The sequence below is a fragment of the Neopsephotus bourkii genome, unplaced genomic scaffold (genome assembly GCF_033783945.1).
Source record: "Neopsephotus bourkii isolate Nb327-2 ecotype Australia unplaced genomic scaffold, CSIRO-AGI_Nbou_v1 NB_860, whole genome shotgun sequence".
In the NCBI taxonomy this organism is placed as follows: Eukaryota; Metazoa; Chordata; class Aves; order Psittaciformes; family Psittacidae; genus Neopsephotus; species Neopsephotus bourkii.
Genome location: NW_026901356.1, coordinates 691392 through 714933, shown reverse-complemented (window position 1 = coordinate 714933; position 23542 = coordinate 691392). Strand labels below are relative to the sequence as shown.

Sequence of the window (23542 nt, the reverse complement as noted above, 5' to 3'; positions counted from 1 at the left end):
GTCAGGGCCTGATTGAAAAATATGGAACCCAGCTTGTATGTGCATTAGAAGTCCAAACAGATCATTACTTACACTACTTTTTAATTTTCCCAGTAATCAAGCACTGGCTAGTTAATAATCCCCAAAGGGCTGATTATACCAACAAGATACGGCAGCTCTCTGACCACACCTGTTCCCCAGGAAAATCTCTGTACTGGGGCAAAAGGCAGTATGTTTGGAGCAAAGTGGGAATTTCAGCACACGCTGCTTGGGATTGATGGCTCTCACGTTCTTAGCAGAGCTGAGCTGAAAGCACACACCACAGCACGAGGATTTGTTAGGTGGTCCATAACATGCTTCCATTTCAAAACTGAAAAGCTTGTTCTGATTGCAAGCAGACTTCTTGAGGTTATGTGCTTTCTCCTTCGCTCCTGAGAACAAGCCAGCAGACGCTTGGGTGTTTCTAAAGCATGGTACTTGATGCTGCTCATCTGCTTGCCTAATGTAGTAGGAGAAGAGGCCATCCTCCAGGAATAACACGTGTGTAATGTATTACATGACAGCTGATTAAAGTAGCCTTTGCTAGTAGATCATCCAAGTATTTGCAGGCGTCATCTTCTGAACACAGGGTATCAAAACTGGGCTGTCTTATCACCATGCAAAAAGGCTGCTGGATGGTAATGTGGTATTGTGCGCATGATTCTTAAAGAAGTTCTTAAAGCTGCAAAGGATATTAACCACCAGGATTGTTTCCCTTAATATATATTAAAAGCTGTTTTATATGGAAGGCCTTAGGTGTACTCAAATTTCAAACGCCTGGGATATTTTATTACTTCACTGATCTAATCAATGCAGGTGTTTCATAGCAAAAGCACACAGGCAATCAGACTGTCTGAAGGCAGCAATGAGTTGCACACATTTCTCCTGGTATAGACGGTCACCAGCATGCCGCAGTGGACAGGCCTTTGGTGTTAATTGCAATTAGACCGCAGTTGGGCTTTAAAGGTGTAGAAGGATAATTGATTTAATAAGTTTTATGAGGGTGGTGAGACACTGGCACAGGTTGCCCAGAGAAGCTGTGGCTGCCCCATCCCTGGCAGTGTTCAAGGCCAGGCTGGACAGGGCTTGGAGTAACCTGGTCTAGTGGAAGGTTTCTCTGCTCATGGCAGGGGGTTGGAACTGGATGAGCTTTAAGCTTCCTTCGAACCCAAACCAGTCTGGGATTCTACAACCAACTTGTAAAAGAGATGGAGTACCTTCTGAAAATCAAATGCCTCAGGTATTATTTATGGGTGAGGAGACACCAGGCAAGGCCACACTGGCCCGTGCCAGGATGGGGATGAAGTTGTGAGCTGTGGCACGAGGTGCTGTGCCCCGTTAGCACATGCGTTTCCAGCCTTGCCGGGGAGCGTGCCATCTCTCTGTCTTTACCAAGATCAAATGGAGCTACTCAATCAGGGGATGCCATTATTGCCTCCGCCATGCAATTTCCACTATCAATAATTCACCGTATCGGGTGCACAGGCAGAAGGGGGATAAGGCCAGACAGATTTTTGACAGGGGGGAAGGAAAACGGCCCCTCGGGCGGCGGGGCAGGGTCGAGCGGGGCGTCTCTGCTGGGAGGGACCCTCTGGGCACCGCGGCAGCCCCTCGCTCCGGTGGCCGACGGGCGCCGGGCGGCTCCGGCTGCCGGTCCCGGTGCCTGTGCCGGCAGAGCCGCCTCTGGGCCGCCTGGATTGAGCACCCGCGCCCGCTGCGCGCCTCCAGAAAGTCACCGGTGTAACGTTACCTGGGGCGCTCATTAATAAGCAATGCCTGTTATTATCTTGATTGCATTCTTAATAGGCAAACTACGGAAGAGGTCAGCGCTGGAGCGATATTTAAATGGATCGGGCTTGCTTAATACCCGCCGGAGTAAACCAATATCCCGCGCCTGGCGGGCGGACAGATTCACCCCCCCCCCCACCACCACCCCCGCCTCTCGCCGCTCCCCGCCCGGCCCGGCCCGGCCCGGCCCTTCCGCGCCCTTCCCGCCGCTCGGGGGGCGCCGGCGGAGCGGGGACCGGGCGGGGCGGTGGCGGGGCCAGGGAGGCGGTGCGGAGGCTTTGAGCGGGGCAGCGCGGCGGCTTTAAGCGGGGCAGTGCCGCGCGGTGCCTGCGGCCGCCGCTGCCCGGAGGCACCCGGGCGGGGGGCGAAGCCACTCCGCGGGGAGGCGGCGGCGGCGGCAACGGGGCCGGGCCGGGCCGGGCCGGGGCGGGAGGCTCCAGTTGGGCGGTGCGGGTGGGGGATCCGGCTCCGCTGCCCTCCCGCCCCTCATAAAGCTTTGATGAGACACTTGAGCTGCTGCTTGTGTTGCCGGGGTGGCGAGAGGCGGCCGGTGGGACTGGGCGCCCGGGAGAGGATGTGACTTCCCGGACGGGGGATCCGGACAGGCTTTGTGTGGACGAGGTACGCGGCGCCCCGCCGGGAAACTTGAGGGGCCGGGCGCGGGGCGTCCGGGGAGCGGGGAAGGCCGGGGCAGCCCCGCGCCCCTTTGTTTCCGCACCTGTCGGTGGGGGCGGGCGGCCCGGCGGGGCTTTCGTTGGGGCTGTCGACGTCGGGGGGGGGGGGGGGGGGACGGGACGCGGAGCCCGGCGGACGCTGGTGGCGCTTCCCCGACGGCGGTAGCAGCGGCTACGGTGCGGGGCGAGGCGGGGCCGGGCGTGGGGCGCGTGCCCGCGTGGCGGCGCCCTGCGAGGGCGGCGCCCCCTGGCGGCCCTGGCCCCCTCCTCCCTTCAGCTGCTGACGGGACGGGACGGGACGGGCCGGGCCGGGGCACGAGGGTCCCGGTGTCGGGGCTCCGCCGTGCCGTGGGTGAGCGCGCACAGAGCCGCCGTGCGGATAGGGACGGGGTCTGGGCGCCGCCCCGGGCCGTGAGGGACGGGAGCGATGCACTTGTTGAAGCGGGACCGAAGCTGGAATGCGAAGCGCGCCGGGCACCCTCACCGGGCTTGCGGTGCCGTGGGGGCTTTGTCCTCCGGCTCGCCCGCCGACTCCTTGCGGGAATGGAGGGAGAGGAGCCGGGATGGATCCTGCCCACCGGCTTCCATTGTGTGTTGGTGTGGAAAACATGCTCCAGCCAGAGAGGAGCTGGCGTTAGGGTGGATGTGCTTAGCAAGGGTTGAATCAATACTTTGGAAGCCTGGCGCTGCCCCGCTGATCGTTTTCCCTTTTCCTTTGCAGGATTAGTAGGGTAAGGTGTCACCGCTGTGGGCTATGCCTGCTTTGGTTGTTGATTTTTAAGGGGTGCAGTTGTACCTTGGGTTATATTTTACGGTTAAAACATGCTTTTCAGTTTCTTGTAGCTTGCTGTTCTGAGGTCATGACTATTGTGAGATCAATAGTCACTACTTATTTATGTTTCTAGTAACGCCGCTCTAATGAATGCAGAGAATCTATCCGGGCGATACATTTTTCTTCAGCAAGTGTTTCTGTAATCTTTAATTCATGGCGTGATGAGTACATAAAATTAATCTCCTCGGTTGTCTTTGGATGCAGGCAGGAGAAGCTTTCACGTCCTTGGGTTTGAGTGGCTGTTGGGCAGCAGAAGGGAAGGGTCCGGCACCCCTCGCTTGGGTCTCAGGGCAAAGCAGTGGCTCAGCTCCTTGAAGGAGCTGGTAGACGTTTCAGCTGTTTACTTAATACGACTAGATAGAGGAGCCTTTGCGCAGGGCTCCAACTCACAGCAATTTTCTGCTGTAGTACTACCACTTAATGTTCAGCTTCACTGAACCTCGGCTGGGAAAACCCATTTGTAAGTAGCATGCCTTCTGTTCACGTCACCAGTGCTCTCTGTTTTCCGGAGCTGCAGGGTAGATCCTGTTGTTATATGGCTGTGAAATCAGGGTAAAACGGGTCAGAGGGATCAAGAACGCTTTATCGGTATAATCCAGATAGAGCAGTGGAGGAAAATGGGAAAGGACTTTTACCTTGGAGGGAGTGAGGTTAAACTGAAAAGAAAAAAAAAAAAAAAAGTTTAATTCCAAGCAGCACGCTTTTAAACACAAAGGCATTATGTTGTAACGTAGTGCTATGGGAGTACTACAGTGTGCTGCAGTACTACAAAATGTAGTGCACAGATGCAGAGGATTTTAAAGACTCATTCAAATGTGAAAGAATATAGCAGAAAACAAGGATCTGTGCCTTTGCTTAAAAGCTTTGCATGTAGTGAGAGTACTAAGCTGAAAGTGGCTTCAGTTAAGAGTCCTTGCAGTACCTGTAGCACTTTCTCCAGCTCTTCCTCTGCTGTTACAGTGAAGAAAACACAAGAAGCTGCATTACCTGCTGAGCTCAGGTAATAGTTCTCTACTGGGGTGCAGGTGTATAAGCAGGTCGCAAGAAAGTAGGAGACCCTCTCATCCTTTCTATGGGTAAGTCTTCATGAAGATGAGAAACAATTCACTCAGTAGAGGGGATTGTATAGTAAGTGTGGTCCTATTAAAAAAAGTTCCCATATCTGCCTCCCTGGTTTGTATAAAAAGCTGAAATGCTGTTCTAGGAATGTGCCCTGTGCCTACACTAGAAATCTCACATTAGGCATTGTGTGAACTGGTGGAGGCTCCACTAGAAGAGGATATGTGCTTTTAATAGGTTAATTGCTAGCTTGTCTTGACCTGTTTTCAAGCATATGTTGTGAGTGCTTGGTTCCTTCTAAATAGCTACAATGCTGCTTAATTAGGAAACTCAATCATTTCTTAGATCAGTTCATATACTGGCATTCTTGTTAATGTGAACACCCTTTAAAAAGAAGCTTTTAAAAGCACCGAAGCTAGGCTATTTTTGTGTATTTGCCAAAACGAAGAGGTAACTCAATAACCTTCTGTCTTTGGTTCCAGCTAGAAGGGTGCCATGTGTAAAACCTCTTCTGTTCGCTGGGGTACCCACTGGGACAAGATAGAGCTGTGCTCTGAGCAAACTGCCCAATGTTTGAGCTGGTATGGGGCTGGTAGGCTGTCCCCACTGTTTGTCAGCAGATCATACTGTTTCCCTTCCTTATCCATACCCATTATTCAGTCTTATCTTCGACTATAAGTTCTTTGGGGCAGAGGTAGTCTTGTCTGTGTGCTGTTCCTGGTACCTGGCAAGGGCTCCTAGGTGCTCTGTTAATGCAAACTATAAATAACAGATTTTGCTCTGCAGCGCATACAGGCAACTCTGCCATGTTGCCTTCTTAAACGTACATGTTATGAACGTAAATCCTTATGCTGCTTGATTTGGAAACACTAGACTATACAATAACAGAAGACAAGTGATTTAATTCTGGAGATACATGTGTGACTTACTGACATCACCATTATATTACGGCCTGTGTCCTCTGGTATAATCTTACGTTGGCCATCTTGCTTACAGTTCTAGGCTTGTCCTGTGAAGAGCACTGTTTGCAAAAGTTGTCCTGTTCTGCATGAACAAGTGGTCATGGTCATAAAATGGAGGGGATGTGTAGTGTCAGGCTTATGTTTTCCTCCTTTTTGACACTCATGACCTAATTATCAGGCAACTATAGACTGGCTGCTACACCCAGCAGTAATTATCAACATGGAACAGTCTGAAGCATTGAAGGTCCTATGGGCTTCACTAAATAGGCAACAGGCTTCCAAAAAACAAAGTCAACCTCATCTTGAACACAATTTCTGCCCTTTATAAACTGTGAACAGAGGATTGGCTGGGATGCTGCTGCTCTGATGTGGCTGTAATTCTTTAGTAACGCTGATAGTAGTGGTGGCAGAAGGTCCTGTTATAGCAAAATTTAAGTATCATGGATGGATACAGTTGTCTGAAGATGAGCACCATGGACAACCAGAGGAAGCAAAAAGAAACTTCATTTAGGGAATTGTCATGCCCCAGTGACAGTTGCCATAAGGCTGTAGTAGTTGTATACTTTCCTCGGTAAGAATATTGTATCTTTCAGAGAAGTCATTTTTTGAAACCAGTTAATTAGGACAGTTATTTCTGGCCATGGCATTTCTACAGAACAGAAGGCATGATTGTTCTTATGTTTGTTTCTCTGAGTCCTTTGATCGACTAGAAGCTCTCAATGCCTTACGCTATAAATTACCTCAATACTTTGGCAGTTCATTTCTTTTCTTGTGTACTTGGTTAGGAAAATGCAGAAATCCTTGTGACTCAGCTTCAGACTACTATAAATTATGAAGAAATGGGGGAGGGGGTCACATTTCAAATTAGAAAAGGCAATTCTAGGAGTATGGGAAGAATACTGGTTGCTAAATTTGAGGTAAGCATCGCTCGGTATCTCAAAATCTGAGCAGCTACCGCCACCTAGAGATTCACGAACCAAACACGCTGCTCGTGGCTGGCTCTGGTAACTAAGGCTGCCGATCCCAACTGTTCTTACTCCGCAGTGTAGTGTGTGCATGCTGGGTTGTTTTTTCTTAACCCTGTAACTGAGGTGGTACCTGCAAATCCTGTCCTATCAATGCAGGTAACCACTCTTTTATGGTCTTCCTTGGAAACAGGTGAATGAGGAGCATCACTTTGAGTAAATCATTTGCTGAATGAACTTTACACCTAAAGAAGTGTTTGCAAGTCAAATGTGTTTGTTACAGCTGCGGCTGAGACTTGGTAGTGTGTCTAAAGCTTGCACCAAAAATAATGTAATGTAGAATTCCTCCCTTAAGGATTTGAATTGGGGGAGGTTGTTCGCCATCCCATGACTGAAGTCTAATTGGTAGGGGTCATCCTTTAGTAGATAATTGGTGGAATCCTGATTTTCTTAATGTATCAATGCAGCAGCCTTTCGCTTGGTTTCATTAGATCCAGGATGTTCCTGATTTCACAAATAAGTATCAAAGTTAAACTGGATATATAGGTATTTGTTGCTACCTCAAATCTAACAGCATGACGTGCCTTTTCTATCTGCCTCTTGATTCTTAGGATCTAGTTTCCTGTTTTGTTTTGAACTCGCAGCTTTTTGTTTTGTACATCAATCTTTGGCTATAGCAGGTTTTTCCTCTGCACTGGGGAGAGAAGAATAAGCACTGTTCCGTATTTAATTTGTGAGGAACTGCTTATAAAGAGAAACAATGTGCCTTTTTTACCCACTGAACTCAATCTCATGTGCAGTTATTTCTGTTGGGCTCTTACAGATACGGTATGTTTTGGGGGCTTTCATAATAACTGCTAGCTTATGGCTATCAAGTGCCCAGTGGAATAAGAAACTCAACACAACTAAACCTCAGTGGGAGTTGCTAACTTTGATCTCCCAGAGCCTTGAAAATTCAAGCCAGTAATTGACTGCAAGTGCTGCATATCTTCCTGGGTGATGGTTTGGGTGATTTTGTGAGGTAATTGAAATCTGTCAGTGTAAAGTATATCGGGAGAACCACTTAGTGTATAGCTTTTGAGGGATCAGAGCTTTCCTGTGTGAAACTGAGGAGCTGTGATATAGGGGTATTTGCCATTCAAGTTCAGGACCCAACTGCAAACTGTTTGTATCATACCAGGGTGCATGAGAATGTTGTTCCAAACTAGTGTTTAAGAAACTACCCTTGGCTTACCTGGAGTTCCACATCCAACTTCAGCCTTTCCAGTTGGCTACACTGGGCTACAAGTTGGCTTGTAGTCCTTTGCATGTGTAGAGTAGCAGGAAGAGCCTGGAAAAAGATTCAACTAGGCAAAGTCTTGCACAAAATGCTGTTATATGCTCTTTAGTAACTCAGAATAGAAAAGACTTGTTGCTGCAGTTAATAACAATAGTAACAATAATACCAGAACTAAGTCCTTGTCATCCTGTCCCCATTGTCATGTTGTGTTGTTTCCCTCCTCCCACTTCACTAACCCATCTGCTAGTACACATCTTAAGAAAGGCAGTTAAGCTTATTTTGTGCCAGTTCTAGTGCAGGTTGTGCCTTATCTAACGTGATCAAAACATGGTTTTCTTTAAACAGCTCCTGGAGAAATAACGTTTTGTCTAGATGAAGGAATTAAAGGTTACGATCTCTGGATTCCTTAGACCCTTCTGCCATTTACTTTCTATGCTTGGTGCAACAATAGTATCCATATGGTTTGGTTTACCTTTCTTTACACTGGCCATGGCACTCCATTAACTGTTCAATACTTGATATACTGAGATAAAAAGAACTGAAATCTAAACTTTATTCAAGGGCTGGATTAGTATGTAAACTAACCTTCTCTTAGTCATAGCTGTCACTGTACCACAGAAGTGCATGGACACTGTTGGGATGAACGACAGGACTTGTTTTGCAGTATTTGTAGATAATTGTGCCTGCTGGCTGCCTGCATTAAAACTTGGATCTTCACTTGCTATTTACATTCCTTTTGAGTTGATAATCCAGTTTGACTGAGCTGTAAATGCCAAGAGAGAAATGCTATTTGATAGAATTTGTACTGAAAGCCAGTGTGAGTCCAAGGGGGAAGCAAAGCCACTAACAAGTTCAAGCTGGCAAGGGTAACTTAACCAGAACCTGTGCCAGGAAACTGTGGTGAAGTATGAATTTGCTGCTGAACATCATGACTGCCCTTTATCTTTATAATGGGTTGAACCAAAACTAGTAGTAAATGAATATGAGGTTCTCCCATTTCTGCTTTTCCAGATAGAAGCATTACAGTTTATGTCAATATCGTGATTAATTTTTTGTTGTTGTTGGCAGCCAGTGTCCTGCAGACTGGTGAAGAAGGGTTGGTTTTATTTTATGGGAGGTAAAGAAGGATGTTTAATGTCTTATTACAGTAGCAGGGTACTTAGGGTGTTGGCAAGTTGCTGCCAATGAAATGGTGCAAAGAGAGGATAAACAGGTGCTTCTTTACATCTTCTCACAGAAATCTGTTTTGTGTAATGACTAGCAAAAGAATACCTGAAAATGATCTTTCCCCTTAAAGGTAATGATTTGCACCCGAATTGAAAACAAGGAGCAAAGCTGCCTTCCTTGGAAGACTCATGTTAAGTCCTTTTTCTCTCTCTATTTTGCACTGATGATTAATTTCTGCTGCGCCCTGTGCAGAACCTTCCTGCAGTTGTAACTGCAAAAAAGTGGCAGGAGTGATACTGATGTTGCAAAAGGAGAAGTGAGTCAATTCCACACGCCTCCATTAAAAAAATAAAAATAAAAAGGCAGAAATAAGATTTAAGAAGAAGCTATTTGGAGTTCTGTGTCTCCAAAGAAGTCTGACAAACCTTGATGCGACATCATGAATTCCATGAACCTCAACCATGGAAGTCATATTGCCTGATTCTTAATCAGTTTTGTTCAACATAGGTATTGTTGTATGGGGTTTTTTTCCTTGCTCTTATTCCTGTAACTGTTATAAAAATTATAGAATCTTATGCTTGAAAATACCAGAAATCATTTCCCCTGCCTTTAGTTAATGGAAGGACAGGTATGCAATGAGAGCTAGAAAGCACAATAAATAACTTTGGAGCAAGTCTTCAGTCACAAAGCACCACCAGACCTACTGGCATTCATTAGAAGATGAACTGCTGATACTCTGCATATCGTACAAGTAGTCGTGTTCAGGCATACCTCAAAACATGACCTGTAATTTTGTTGAGGACAGTCCCGAGCCATTTGTACTTTGACAGAAAAATGCATCTGTGGCGATGCATTGGAAAAAAAAGACAAATGGAACTCTGTCATCTTTTTCCCTTGTTTTGATAGGTATAGTGGTGCTACACTGGCTTCGTCCCCTGTATATGCTGAACATCCATATTACGAATAGACATTGCCTTGCACTTCCCCATTTCATGCAAAAACAGGGCAAGGCACCCTGGTTTGTGTTTATAGGGCTGGTAAATACCTACTTGTGCAGTTGTAGTTCTCCATGGGACTAGGTCTTTCCTGAATTTGAAAGCAAATTTGCTGCGGGTAAAGGCAGTCCCTGGATGAGATAGGAAGTCATGTTGCATTTCAGATCAAACCTCATGAAGGTTTTAATGGTGAGGAATGTTTCTATTTTAATGCTAGTTTTGCTGTTCTTGTTGTTCTTTGTTATATAATAGTTGAGCCCACAAATTAGAAGCATGAGGCTAAAAGCTGAAGAATGAAGGAAGAAACAAAAAGCCATATGGCAATAGCAGGAGGTCCTGCCACCCCACCTTAGGCTCGTGACAACATGCCCTACATTTAACCTACAGTCAGGAACTAATTAATGACACAGATGGAAGTAAGCTAGCATATGTATTCAAAATAATACCCCTAAGGTTTTAATCAGCTGCCCTGCCTCTTTCTGGGTTAGACATCTAAGTTACCATAGAGAGATTTGCAAAATACGTGAGTGATACGCATGGTTAAGGCAGCTTGGGGTAGTGGCTGAAGCAAGGGATTGGGAGCAAGAGCTTCCCTGCTCTCCTCTGGTACATCAGCAACTTGCTGTGCAATCTGGGGTAAGTTGTTTAAATGTCTTTGTGGGCTTTAGCCTACCCAGAAGGAAAATAGGATTTCTGATGTGGTTCCTCCTCACATCGGGATGCTGAGATTTAGTGTTTGCAAACCACTTTGGAAGCTTTGATAACACGTTCTTCAAGAAATGTTGCTGCTGCAACTCTTCACTTGTACATAAGTACCAGGTCTCTCTGCTCTTGCAGCTTCTAAGGTTTTTTCTTTCTAGAACCACTAATTATCTTAGATAAGACAGCTCTGCTTTTGATTCTGAATAGGGTGGTGACTTCTACATAATCTGTTGTGTTGTGCAGAGGTTTGGGAGAGTTTTCAACAGACTAATTGGGTAATTTAATGTTTCTCCCTTTAACTTTCCTTTTCCTCCCTCCACCCCCAGCTATTTGAAGAGAATGTCTCCTTCACTGCAGGGCAATAGGATCCACTTGTGTGAGGCGACAGGTACTGAAGTTTTTCTAGGGAAGTGTTTATTTAATGACTGAAAGCCAGCCTGTACACAGACTTGTCCTTTGAAGCTTCAGGGCGCTTACAGTGAGAACAGTACGCTGCCAGCAAAGTCACCTTCTTCAGCAGGGGTGTGTGTGAGTGAAACAAGACACCCAAGTGCAGAGCAGAGTTAGGTTAGGTGCTGTTGGGCTGGATTTTGCATACTTCTGTTTACAGGCATGTCTGGGCTATTTATGTGCTGCTCTCCGTGGGGGAAGGAAGGAGCTAGTCTGCACACCTAGAAAGCTTCTGACCGCCCCCCCCCCCCCCCAAAAAAAAAGTGTAATTATTCCCAAATATGCAGGTATCCTTCAGGAGTCCTGAATGTGAGGAAGCTGTTTTGCTGAAACCTGTCACATTTTGTTCTGATACAGCTGTTATCTTGGGTTTAGGTGCCAGACTCATCTGATTTTTATGAGTGCATAAATACAGGGCCACCTTTACAGCTGGTATAAATCTGTGAACTATGGGCTTACACGAGGCAGTGACTGTGTCCACCAGCATTAGGTCCGCTAGTATACACTTCTCCAGTAAACCTCAAGAACTTTTGTGGAAGTGATTTCCCATGATGCCACAACCTGTAGTTATATTTGGTGGCAAAGTATGAAAAGTCATGAGCCAGGTGAACTTCACTTTTAGATGGGGAGAGGAAGGACCCTGCGTCAGTGTAATTTACAGGAATTGAAGTGTAACACTACTGTGAAAGAAATTACACCATTCTACAACTGGGGGAAGGCAGGAGCTTTACAAAGTACTTCTTCCTTCCAGACTGCAAGCTTTTTTTCTGTATGTTCCATTAAATGTTTGTACCTTGAGCATTACAACTCGCGAAGCTTGTTTTCAAACACTTGCATCTTTACCAGATGTACCTTCTCAACCCTTGTAGTAGTTCCAAATGCTTTTCCTCTGTGGAGCGTGTGAAATAAAAGCAGGAACACAGTGTTGTAAGTCTGAGTGGGTAAGAACATAGACTGGTATTTGCCTGACTAAGGAAGAAAGGGGGAGGGGGGGGGAGGGTGTTATTTGGGTATGTCTGAGCTACTATATGCTAGCTCCAGCACCTGACCATGGAAATAGTGTTGTCAGTGAAACTTGCATCCCTCTATTAAATCCAGTTGAAGTTGGTCCCCAGATTTATTAAAACAGGTGAGGGACTGAGAACCAGGCGTACAATTGCAGAAGTTTTGTTTCAGCATGAAACCACCTTGAGGGTGTGGAAGAAAAAAAACCCTGAAAACTATAACGCTATAATGCTTTGAGATCTGTGGTGAACTGCGTCATGGTGAATATCAGTGGTGAAAGAGCACTTCTCACTGAAGTGTTTTCAATACAGTTATATTAACATAGTAACCTAATTTTCCAACAGTGTTATCTCCAAAGAAAAAGCTGCTGTCACAGCAGGACACATGCAGGGCTGGCTCTGGTGAGGTAGCTTACATTCCTAATGAGTATGTCCTTGCTCCTTACAGATCCTTCATTATTCCATTAATGTGAATGGAGGTGGCTTTGCACACTGACCAATTTCTGCTCTTGATCTGGTTGTTCCCATATAATTTTGGAGTTGACTCTTCCCAGAAGCTGCTCTGATAGATACCTCAGCATCAGCTTTTATCCCTTCCCTCATCTGTGGAAGGTATTTCCATAGAGATGCCGTGCAAACAACTGGACTGAGCATGTATTGAGAGAAATCTGCACATGAGGGCGGGCAGCCAAAAGATGACTGATAACACCACTGGCAAATGCAGGCATATTGTTAATACCTGTCAGGGCTCCGACAACAGGCATTTCCAGTTTTGGGTTTGTGCACACCACGACATACTGATCTGCCTCATTTCAAGGACTGACTATGGCTAAAAACAAGGTATTCTCTTACAGCAATGCCACACACAGTCAGGGTCTCAGCAAAGGTAAGAGTCTTGCAACAAATGGGTATAGCCCTTGCTCTTCTCCCTTACCCTAGAGAAAGCACTACCTGCCCAAACCATGGGTAACTGCTCCATCTGATGCTTATGCTTTTTAACCATTGACTTTCCTTGGCTAAGCTTCACTTACGTTCCTGTTGAGTGCATAATGTTCTATAGGTCCTAGGAAGCTTGCCACTTGCAGCAGAACTGATGGGTGCGTGGGATGTTTTACATGCTGTTCAGTAGTTTATAGGCACTCGTAAGATCCAAGCTCAACTGGTACAGCAGCTTCTGAGTTGTTCCAGGGCTGCTGGACACATGTCATGGTACAAGGGATCCAACTCAACGCTAGTTTGCATGCAACATGCTCTGTTCTGTTCCTACTCTCGGGTGCCAATTATCCTTGACTTCAGTGGGAGCTTCATGTGTGTACTTGGCAGAATAGCTTAGTCCTGTGATGGTTCAGCACAGTATTTTATACCAGAGAGCCATAGTGAAATGGAATACAAACCACAGATGCTGCTCAAAGGTCTGAGGTTCTTCTGCGTGCAGGTTGAATTAGCATTATATAAAGCTCTAGTGGCTATCAAAGCAAATGATTTCAGAGAACTGTAATTATCTGCTCCCGTAGAGGAACCAGATAGTATTGTAGCACAGAGTAATTATTTCATGAAATGGTTTTGTGGTTCTTTTTCTTGTTTTGAGGGGCAAAATAGGTACCCCAATCTATAAGGTGAACTTTACTTTTCACAGGCATTGCATAATGTTACTTCTGAATGACCACAGAATGGCATTAATGTAACTTGACGTGAACTCTAAAACAGATTAATGCAGTGTTTTAAGCCTGAAGTCAGGTTTGAAATTGGAATTTGCTAATGCTTAGGTTTTAGACTTTGAAGTCACATCCCTACTGTAAAGTATTTCAGGCATGGCAGTAGGAGTGCAGCATGTTACCCTACCTGTGATACTCCTGATGAGGGAAAATAAACGTGCTGGTAGTGCTTTTATTTGAGGAGGACTGTCATTGCATACCTTGGTAACCCTAACCCTAATGGTAAAGCATATTGTGTTTGATATGTATAGTGGCATGCACACAAGTACCCTTTTGGAGCTGAGTTTGTTTGCATACGGATAGCAACCCCAGATGCAGTTTGGAAGCCCCATGTGCAGGATGCTGTCCAAACTGCTGGAAAAGCAGTGTGTGTCACTTGCTCAACAATCGGTTCCCATTGTCCAGTTATAAAAATAGTTCACATCTGTTCTCTTCCATGGCTGTTGCCTTTCTGAAAGCACTGGTACCATCTGTGAGTCTGGCCTGCTATTCCTTCTCTTGTGTGTGGTGCTAAAACTCATCCTGCCCATTTCCTGGTATGGGCAGAATGGGACTGAGATCCATCTGACAGAAATCCTGCTGAGAGCTCCTTGTAGTCCTGCACTTGGCCAATTTAAGTATAAGCATGCTTGTAATGAGGAAGCTGTCTGGTGTGTGCCCATTAGGGCAGCTGGATTCTCTCTCTTCAAGCTTTGAAGCAAGTCTGTGCCCTTCACAGTGTCCGGAAAAGTGTAAAGGAAGTTGGTAAGAAACTGACACATAACTCTGTGAAAGATCGGGGTATAATATCATGGCATTATTATTTTGCCACTGTTCTCTTTGGGTTCTTTCCCACCTCTGGTTGGCAGGAGAAGTTGTGATTTTATTTTCAATGTGTTGTGGGGAGAGTGATAAAACCCCACAAAACCCCCTTGGAAGTGCTTTAACCAGATGTATACCTCTCCAGAGCCAGTGAACACATTGTGGAGTTTCACTGCTCTCAGAAGCTGTACCATAGGCAGTATTTAGCAATGTAAGATAAAAGCAAATTTCTCATGTTAAAAGCTGTAGTTTACAAGCTACTTGTAAATTTGCTCGCTATTTGTCTTAGTCTTCAAAATGGTTCTTAGTCTCTGCCATCTCTGGCATTACGGGTACGTAGATTTTATTACCTTGGGGAAAACCAACATGAGAAAAACAAAATGGGTTTCTTCTTCCTGACACGAAGCACCAACTTACAAGAATACAAATTGAGTGTGGGTGTGCATGTGTATGTATTTGGAGGGTGCTTTGTTTTCAGTAATAAAAAGTAATTATATAGTTTGCCACATAAACAGCCAAGAGGATAACTAGAGTGTGTCAGACATCCAGTTATGCATGTGTTAAAGGTTAATACTATTTGTTCTCAGTGCGTTTAGTCTCTGCAAATCATGTGCTGACATGCATCCCATTTTGGTATCTGTTCACACACTCTGGTAATGATGCGTAGAGCCGGAACTCATGCCTGTGCTGTTCAATAGTATTTAGTAAATTGAACTTGTGTATAAAGGTCTTAAAAAATGGCAAGGCAGAAAATGAATGTCTCCTTGCTGCTAATTTTATCTTCCACCACACACTCCTTGCTGGAGACTAAAGCATTATGAATCTATTCACTACTGAAAGTTACTTCAGCCTTCATGCACATATCAGGATGCAGAAAAGCAAGCACATGTTCACAGCTGTCCCTCAGGTCTCTCTGCTGGAAATACAACCTGTTAAGCTGCTAGATTTCTGCTTAAAATAACTAAAAATAGTGAAATCAAATGATTAAGTGGTGAATCCTCATTAAATGTAAATATCTAAATAAGTTGTACAGCTAGGTAATTGACTGCGTATGTAAACTAGCAGTAGATAATTGACATGACCTTCATTTAATGAGCCTTCTTCCCGTTAGTGGGGACAACTGCCACAATTATGTGCCCTTATTCTAGTTGTAATTGTGTGGACTTTATTGAAGTACAAACTAGGTCACGCGTTCCTGAGATCTGGTCCATGGTGGGTAAACTCTTTTCATTGCTTCAGCTTTACTATGCTGCATGAGAGAAGGAAGGATGTTCTTGCAGCCATGAGAATGAACACAGAATCCTAGACTGGCTTAGGTTGAAAGGGACCTTAAAGCTCATCCACTTCTAATCCCCTGCCACGGGCAGAGACACCTTCCACTAGAGCAGGTTGCTCCAAGTCCCGCCCAATCTGGCCTTGAACACTGCCAGGGATGGGGCAGGCACAGCTTCTCTGGGCAACCTGTGCCAGCGCCTCAGCACCCTCACAGGGAAGAACTTCTGCCTAATTGTGGAATCATAGAATGAGTTAGGGTTGGAAAGGACCTTAAGATCATCTTGTTCCAACCCCCCTGCCATGGGCAGGGACACCACACACTGAACTATGTGTAGATCTCCCCTCTGTCAGTTTAAAGCCATTCCCTTTGTTCTGTCATTACAGGCCCTTGTAAAAACCCCCTTAGTGTATTAGTGTAACAGGGCAGGTTGTATCTTTAATGTTTGCAATGTAATGAAGGTTAGATAGTTAGGGAGCAGAGAGAAAGGACTTGAAGCTGCCATCCAAAGTGTTTCCAGTGACCTTTTTGGTGCCGCACTGGAGTATTAGTCCTGCTTCACTAACTCATGAACTGACTCGTGAACCATGCATTCATGAGTCAGTTCAACAGTAGCTGAAAGGTGGTGTGTTTCTACCCATGAAGTGAGATTTAAATGTTGCTCTGCTATAGGATGCTAAACTAGTAGATTTTGAGCAGCTGCTGCTGGAAATTACTACGGCCTTTAAAATGAAGAGATTTCCTAGGTGTTCAAATACTGTTTTCTTCTATCAAATAATTTGATATTATTTTGCTGCCAAAGACAAGGATTGTGTATATTTCTCAGATAGAATAATCTTTTCACATCCTGCTCATACAATTAGGCATAGTCTGGGATTCATTTACAAAGAAGTAGATGTTTGATCTGTTTGCCTGCTAGCAGGATTGCGTATCTGCGCTGCTAAAGCTTACTGTGACATACTCTTCTACTGTTATAAATGGGAGGAAGAAGGGTGGCTTTCATGGGGACGCTTTTCGTTGTGTGTTTTCAGTATGTTATATGGCCAATGGCTGTCTTGGAGTTACTGGTTTTCAGAGCCCAGTTGTACACTGTTTCTTGCCAGTCAGATAACACCAGCGGTTGTATGTCATCAGATGAGATGTAAATTGATCAAGCTTGACAGCAGTTTCCTTGCTAAATGGAAGGCAAGATTGATTGAGGAAGGATTAATTTAACATGAGCTATAAAGTACTGTTGTATCTGGTGACCAACTAGCCATTGGCAGAGGATGCTGAGGTCTTACTGAAGTCAATTGGTGAGGTTTCTCCACATCTCTTCAGTCTTCTTCCTTGTAAGAAAAATATATGTGTGAATAGTTGCACAGTTGCTATTCTATTCATTTCACATCCCTCCACGTTCACTGCTACCATGAGGTAAACAGCCCAGTGACAACAGTGAAGGATGTGGCCTGGTCCAGAGATCCTGCCTAACTTAAGGCTGACCTACTTACCTTGAAAAGTAAATGTCCAGCCTCCAACCAGTGTATATAGCTGATGGGTGCAATCTTCTCTTTGTTTGGTGCTGGTCTTGGTACCTCTTGTGTGGTGTCCTCTATCTTTTGCACTGGAAGGCCCCTTGGGGTACTACTGCGTTCTCAGACAGAATCTGTCCTCCAGAGTCAAGATATTGGCTGGGATCTCTGGGCACTACTCTAATGAAAATAACAGGAACTTGATAAGGAGCCAGAAGATCTGTGTTGTGTGTTCGCTGCTCTGGTGGTCACAGAGTTTGATGTGGGTGTTTGCGGATTTTTCCTTTTAAGTTTTATATAAAATAATTTTCAGAGTACATGAATTATTTGTGTTGCCTGTTCCACTGGCTCTGCATTTGTATGAACCACCCTTTATCCCTCTTGTCTTGTCTTTCCTTGTTTGATAAAGGAAGACTGATAACCACCTTCCTTGAGTTGTAAATCATCTCTGTGTTTCTCTTCCTCCCCTTTGAGGAAGAAATCTGGTATTGCTCCGTGTAGAACGTTATAAAAATCCAAGGATACAAAAAATCTGCAAAATATTAGTGCTCTACATGGTTAGAGCAAATGCTATGTTCCTGTGAGTCACAGATGTCAGGTTTGTTTAATCTTAATAAATCTATGCCACAGTAACACTTTTAAATAGGAAGAAGGATGGAGAGATGGAGAAAGAGTTGTGCTGGGGTAGAGAGGATTCTTAGCCAAAACGTCGTTTGAGAGGGGCATGGACACAAACCCAAACACTTCCCACTCTCCCCACTCCATTAAGTATAATTTGAGACCTACATTTTGGGCACTGCCATTCCAGTACATATTTCATTTTCTTTGTATGCTTTATGATAGATTGTCTTTCCATGTTCCAGTCTTAAGAGTACTAGTTTCCCACAGCATATTTGCAAGAGATGAAGTAAGCCTTTTAACATAACACCCTGTTGGCAAACAGAAATAGCATTTACTCCAATGAGAGTTGCCAAGTATGAGGTACTTCCGAATGAACTTCAAAAGCTCTGAAACAAGCATTAGCTGCTGCTTCAAAAATGTGAACAATGCCATTGCTTTCTAGCAAGCAGAACTGGTGAGAGCAGGGATCAGAAAGAGAAAAAATAACAACTGGATGTGATGGATGTTGTAGTAGCACTTGGGATAGGTCAAAATATAGCTGTCTGTCACTGCAGGGTTTGGCGGTTCTTGTAATAGTACACAAAGTGTGTACACTGCACTTGAGGAGGAAAACATTTCTACTTTGAGGAATGCACAGTCTACAGACTTAGTGAAGCGCTTGGGAAGGAGCAGTCATACAAGCCCAAGCTGTTGGGAGTGCTGAGAGGAGTGAGTCGTGCAGAATCCAAGCCTGGGGAGGAGTTTTCATACTGGCACTTTCCTGGTGCTACCCCTCCATGCTCGATGAAGACAGAGCCAAGCATACACATAAGCCTCAAAGCATAACATGTGCCAGAACTTGGGGCAGAGGGTGAGAGAAACGAGCAAGCTTGTTGAGTATGGCACTAGGGCTGGTTGTCCTGATGGATTTCTGCTTTGCTTGCTTGAGAACAGCCACTATGGGGCTTTGGCAAAATACAGTACAGTGGTTCTGGTACTGTCATTTCAGTGTAGCTCTTAACAGCCTGTAATCCAACGGGTCCCTTCCACAGCATTCACATGATGCAAGCAAGCTGTCCTGCTCAAATTTAGTCTACTGTGCTGGACCATTTTCTCATTCCATATTTATGCACACATACCTTCTACTTTTAGTTGAGGAATTGACCTGCTGAAACCTCAGAATTGGGTGGCAGTGGCTTCTTGTCTTTTGAAGACTGCTTTCAAAACACAAATGCAGTTTATCCTGGTGCTCTTTGGGGGGGGGGGAGGATGGGGAGGGGATTGTTCATAGAATGACAAAATATTTTGTCATAGAGAGATCTTAAATATTTCCACTTGAAATGAAAGTCTTGCCTGGCATGTTTGTGAAGCTGCCTTTTACTGCTGAAATGTTGCGTTGCTCAATATCAGTTCTGCCTTTGCTGTTACTTTAAATAGGTGTAATCAGTCAATAAATAAGGAGGTTGCATAGTGTTTAATACTTACTACAGGAAGACTTTGGCATGTAAGAACTCTGACTTGCTGGCATCAGTGTTGCCCAAGCTTTGGCATATGCTTTCTCTGAAACTGTGAATCAAAGAATACCTTTGTACAAGGGTAAGTTTTATCGGGGGTAATGAGTTGTGGCTGCATGCAGCAGATCTCTGCAGAAAATGCATAATGTCTCATGACAGCTCAGGTGAATTTTATTATTACTTGATCCCTTTTAAAATAATTTTTTTTTCCTTGTTCTTGTCCTTAACAGTTCCACCAAGTGAGAAGAGTGATGACCATCCTTTTCCTTACTATGGTTATCTCATACTTCAGTTGCATGAAAGCTGCCCCAATGAAAGAAGCTAGTGTAAGAGGACAAGGCAGCTTGGCTTACCCAGGTCTTCGGACCCACGGGACTCTTGAGAGCCTAAATGGGCCCAATGCTGGTTCAAGAGGACTGACATCACTGGCGGACACTTTTGAACATGTCATAGAGGAGCTTCTAGATGAGGACCAGGACATCCAGCCCAGCGAGGAAAACAAGGATGCAGACTTGTACACATCCCGAGTCATGCTAAGCAGTCAAGTGCCTTTGGAACCCCCACTGCTCTTTCTGCTTGAGGAGTACAAAAACTACTTGGATGCTGCAAACATGTCCATGAGGGTCCGGCGCCACTCTGACCCAGCTCGCCGCGGGGAACTGAGTGTCTGCGACAGCACAAGTGAGTGGGTGACAGCGGCGGAGAAAAAGACTGCGGTGGACATGTCTGGGGCGACTGTCACCGTCCTGGAGAAAGTCCCAGTACCCAAAGGCCAACTGAAGCAATACTTCTATGAGACCAAATGCAACCCCAAGGGGTACACAAAGGAGGGCTGCAGGGGCATAGACAAGAGGCACTGGAACTCCCAGTGCCGAACTACCCAGTCTTACGTGAGAGCTCTCACCATGGATAATAAAAAGAGAGTTGGCTGGCGCTTTATAAGGATAGACACTTCCTGTGTATGTACATTAACCATTAAAAGGGGAAGATAGTGGGTTTGTGTTGTATAGATTATATTGAGACAAAATTATCTATTTGTATATATACATAACAGGGTAAATTATTCGGTAAAAAATAATTTTATGGACTGCATGTATAACTGAAGTTTATACAGTACAGTGGTTCCACAATCTATTTATTGAACATATCCATGACCTGAAGGGGAACAAAAGTCATTTGCGCACAAGGTTAAAAAAAAAAAAAACAAAAACAAACAAAAAATTAAAAAAAAATCAAAAAAAGAAAAAAAGAGATCCAAGCAAACAGCAAAGTCTGCATTACATTCCTTGAGAACATTGTGGTTTGTCGCCGTTGCCAAGAATTGAAAATAGAAAAAGATTTAAAAAAAAAACAAAGAATAAAATTGCATGCTGCTTCAGTTGTGAATTGATGATAAACTGTCCTCTTTCAGAAAAATAAATTGAACCAAAACATTCCGTTTACATTTTAGACAGTGAGTATCTTTATTCCTGTTAGTATTATATCTGTTTACTGCTTTTAACTCCTGATAGCGTTGAATTAAACAATGTCAAGGTGCTGTTGTCATAGTTTTCCTGTTTCTCTTTCACTTTTGAACTCCCATCAGATTGAAAAAGGAAAAAACCCTCTCGTTACCTTATCCTGGATTAAAAACCGATTTTCTTTTTGTATGTTGTGAAGGTGTTTGCAATAGCAATCCAACTACTGACAAAAAATAATAAAAAAAAAAAGAGGCAACTGAAAAAGAATGGTGATGTTCCACTGTTCCACTTCACATTGTAGAAATTGAAAGACAGCACTTCATTAACTGTATGGCAACATGCTTTTTCGGATTATTTTCTTTTCCTTTTTAAATTATTTTAACTTTTTATTTGCTGTCTTTTGAGACCTGCATTTGCTTATACCATGTTTGTTTGTGTTTGATTTTTGTTTTTCTTTTCCCTTTCCTCCCTCTGGAAGGATGGTGGTTGTGATCTTTGAAGTATTTCACTTACCATACAACTGGAGCTTGTCATATAGAAAATACTCTATAGAGTGTTGAGAACAGTGATCTTCATGTAATATAAGTCTCTCTGGTGGGTTCAAATGTCTTGGTGAAGCACAACAAGAATGGCACTAGAAGGAATGTCTAGAAAGGTGATGGTGGATCTGCAGGTTCAGCCTGGTTTGTCTGGTTGGTCATGGGACTGAGTAGCTCAGTGAGTTCAAGGAGAGAGAGCAGTGTTTTATTTTGACTGAGTAGTCAGCACTAAACCTGGCCCTGTGCATCCTGTGAGAGGGAGAGCTTGCCTTTTCCACTGATCCTTTTACCCTCCAGGGCATCTCCAGTAGCCCCAGGCCTTCAAAGTGTGTTGTGAAACTGCAGTAGCGTCCCTGTCTGGAAGATAGCTGGGGAATGAGGTGGGAAGAAGCCTTGCTTCTAGATGAAGCAATTGGAGTTTGTGTGGCTCTCTACCTCTGCTGTCAGCCTTATTTTATGAAACAAATATTGGCATAAGAAAAAAATATACTCATGAAGTACATGAAGAGCAAGTGCTGCAGGAGTTTGCTTAATGTTGCTGAGGTTCTGATAGATGTATTAACTGGGCACGGCCCCTCCAACTATCCTGAAGTATGTCCAAAAAGGCAGGCTGGAAGCCTCGGAGTTGTGCATAACACTTGCACTGACTACAGTGGGCAGAGAAGCAGAAATAGCTCATTGGTGAGCTCACTGGAGGCAGATGCTATATTTGTAATTCCTGTAGATGAAGAAAAGTATCTGAACAAAGAGGGCAGTACTGTGAAATATCACTACTTCTGAATGGTACAGAATCTGAGTTAATCTGCCTCACTGTTTGAGTTAATTAAAAACCTGAACTGGGCAAAGCTTATTTGGAATATGCTCCCCCACAATAATTCTCTCTGAAGAGCATATTTATCACTGACTTCATGTCCTTTCTAGTAGAAGCTCATGCTGGAAGCTAACAGAGGCTAACACTTCAAAATCAGTAATTTCTTCTACGTAGGCTAGAACGGCTTCTCCTTCCCTGGGATAACTGATGGGCAAAGGAGAACCAGCCCAACTGTGCAGTGAAAACCTTTTGCATTGGCCTCGTGCACACTGGATTGTGATAGAGAAGAAGGAATTGTATGTCCCACCTGAGCTTCAAACCTCGGCCTTCCCAATCAATTGCAGATGTTCGGGCTCCCACATAGATATCAGAAATGGAGGGGGAAAAAAAGTACTTAATGAAATGTCTCAAAACTTCAATTGAATTGTTCTTCATGCAATGTACATGTTGATAGAAGGGAGAATTCCATTCCTCTGTGGCCAGTACCTCTGTGTGTATTATAATTCTGTGCATTTAATAATCCAGACATGGCTCAGGAGCTATTCTCAGCAATATTCCTAAACTACACCAGAGAGATGGTGTAACGGTGGCTCCTCTTAAAACCAGGGTTGGTCTCTTAGGAGGGGAAAGGATGAGTGAGTAACAGATGGATCACTCATCTAGACTGGAAAAAGAAATGATAGCTAGGACGTAACAGTAATCTAATTCAGATACAGGAATAAAACAATTCCCAGTTCTAAGAAATCGAATTTCCAAAAGAGAAGTGTTACTGCATAAATCATGGTAGAAATAAAGTTTCTCATTCCTAAAGTTAATTATGGCTATATCCTTAACTCAGCAGTCCTCATCCAGCATAGGTCAGGGTGGTGCTGGTGTGGGGTGGTAGGTTCAGAGTGGTAGGGGGCCGGCTGTGCAGGTGAGAGGAGGCCTAAGGGATGGAGCTAAGAACCTACAGAACTGTGTCCTGTATCCACATCTGGAGTGATGTTCCTTATACTCCACCAATTCAATGCCTATTGATTCAATGTGAAACTGGCAATTAAACTGCATTCCCATGGCTCTCACCTGCCTAACCTAATATATCCATGAGCCCAGGCTTGGCAGTTTCAGTTAAGACAGAGATGGGAAGGAGGGGTGGGGGTGGTTTTCTTTCATGTCACTTAATGGAACTCTTGCTGTGGTCTGTTCGTGACAAAGGTATATCATGCATGTCAGCAGGCCTAGTGCTGTGTTAAAGTAAAGACTCTTGCAACTGTAAGTTAATGTCTGTGGCCTTGTTCTCTATTATTCACCTTGTGTAACATAAATATTTATTGTATATTTATATAATTTTATGGTTTTGGGGAAAAACTGAAATTGGCATTAAAATTTAAAAGCAACTGCGTCATACTGTAAATATAATTAAGCTATATTTAAGTGTACT

At 44.3% G+C, this 23542-nt stretch overlaps 1 protein-coding gene and 1 long non-coding RNA gene across 3 annotated transcripts in view; one reads left to right on the top strand and one right to left on the bottom strand.

Moving 5' to 3' along the window:
- BDNF (brain derived neurotrophic factor) overlaps nt 1–20740 on the top strand; it is a 37687-nt gene extending 16947 nt beyond the window's left edge. For both annotated transcript variants that reach the window (XM_061356569.1, XM_061356570.1), the window contains exon 2: nt 19540–20740. In XM_061356569.1, the coding sequence (XP_061212553.1) occupies nt 19540–20301 (762 nt within the window). In that variant the 3' untranslated portion in view covers nt 20302–20740. The remainder of the gene's footprint in view (nt 1–19539) is intronic.
- On the bottom strand, nt 16281–19532 carry LOC133213963 (uncharacterized). The gene is made up of 3 exons (XR_009725937.1): nt 17175–19532; nt 16937–17012; nt 16281–16858 (listed from the first exon to the last, which is right to left on the bottom strand). It is a non-coding gene; the product is annotated as an uncharacterized LOC133213963 (long non-coding RNA).
- Nucleotides 20741–23542: the final 2802 nt, after the last annotated feature.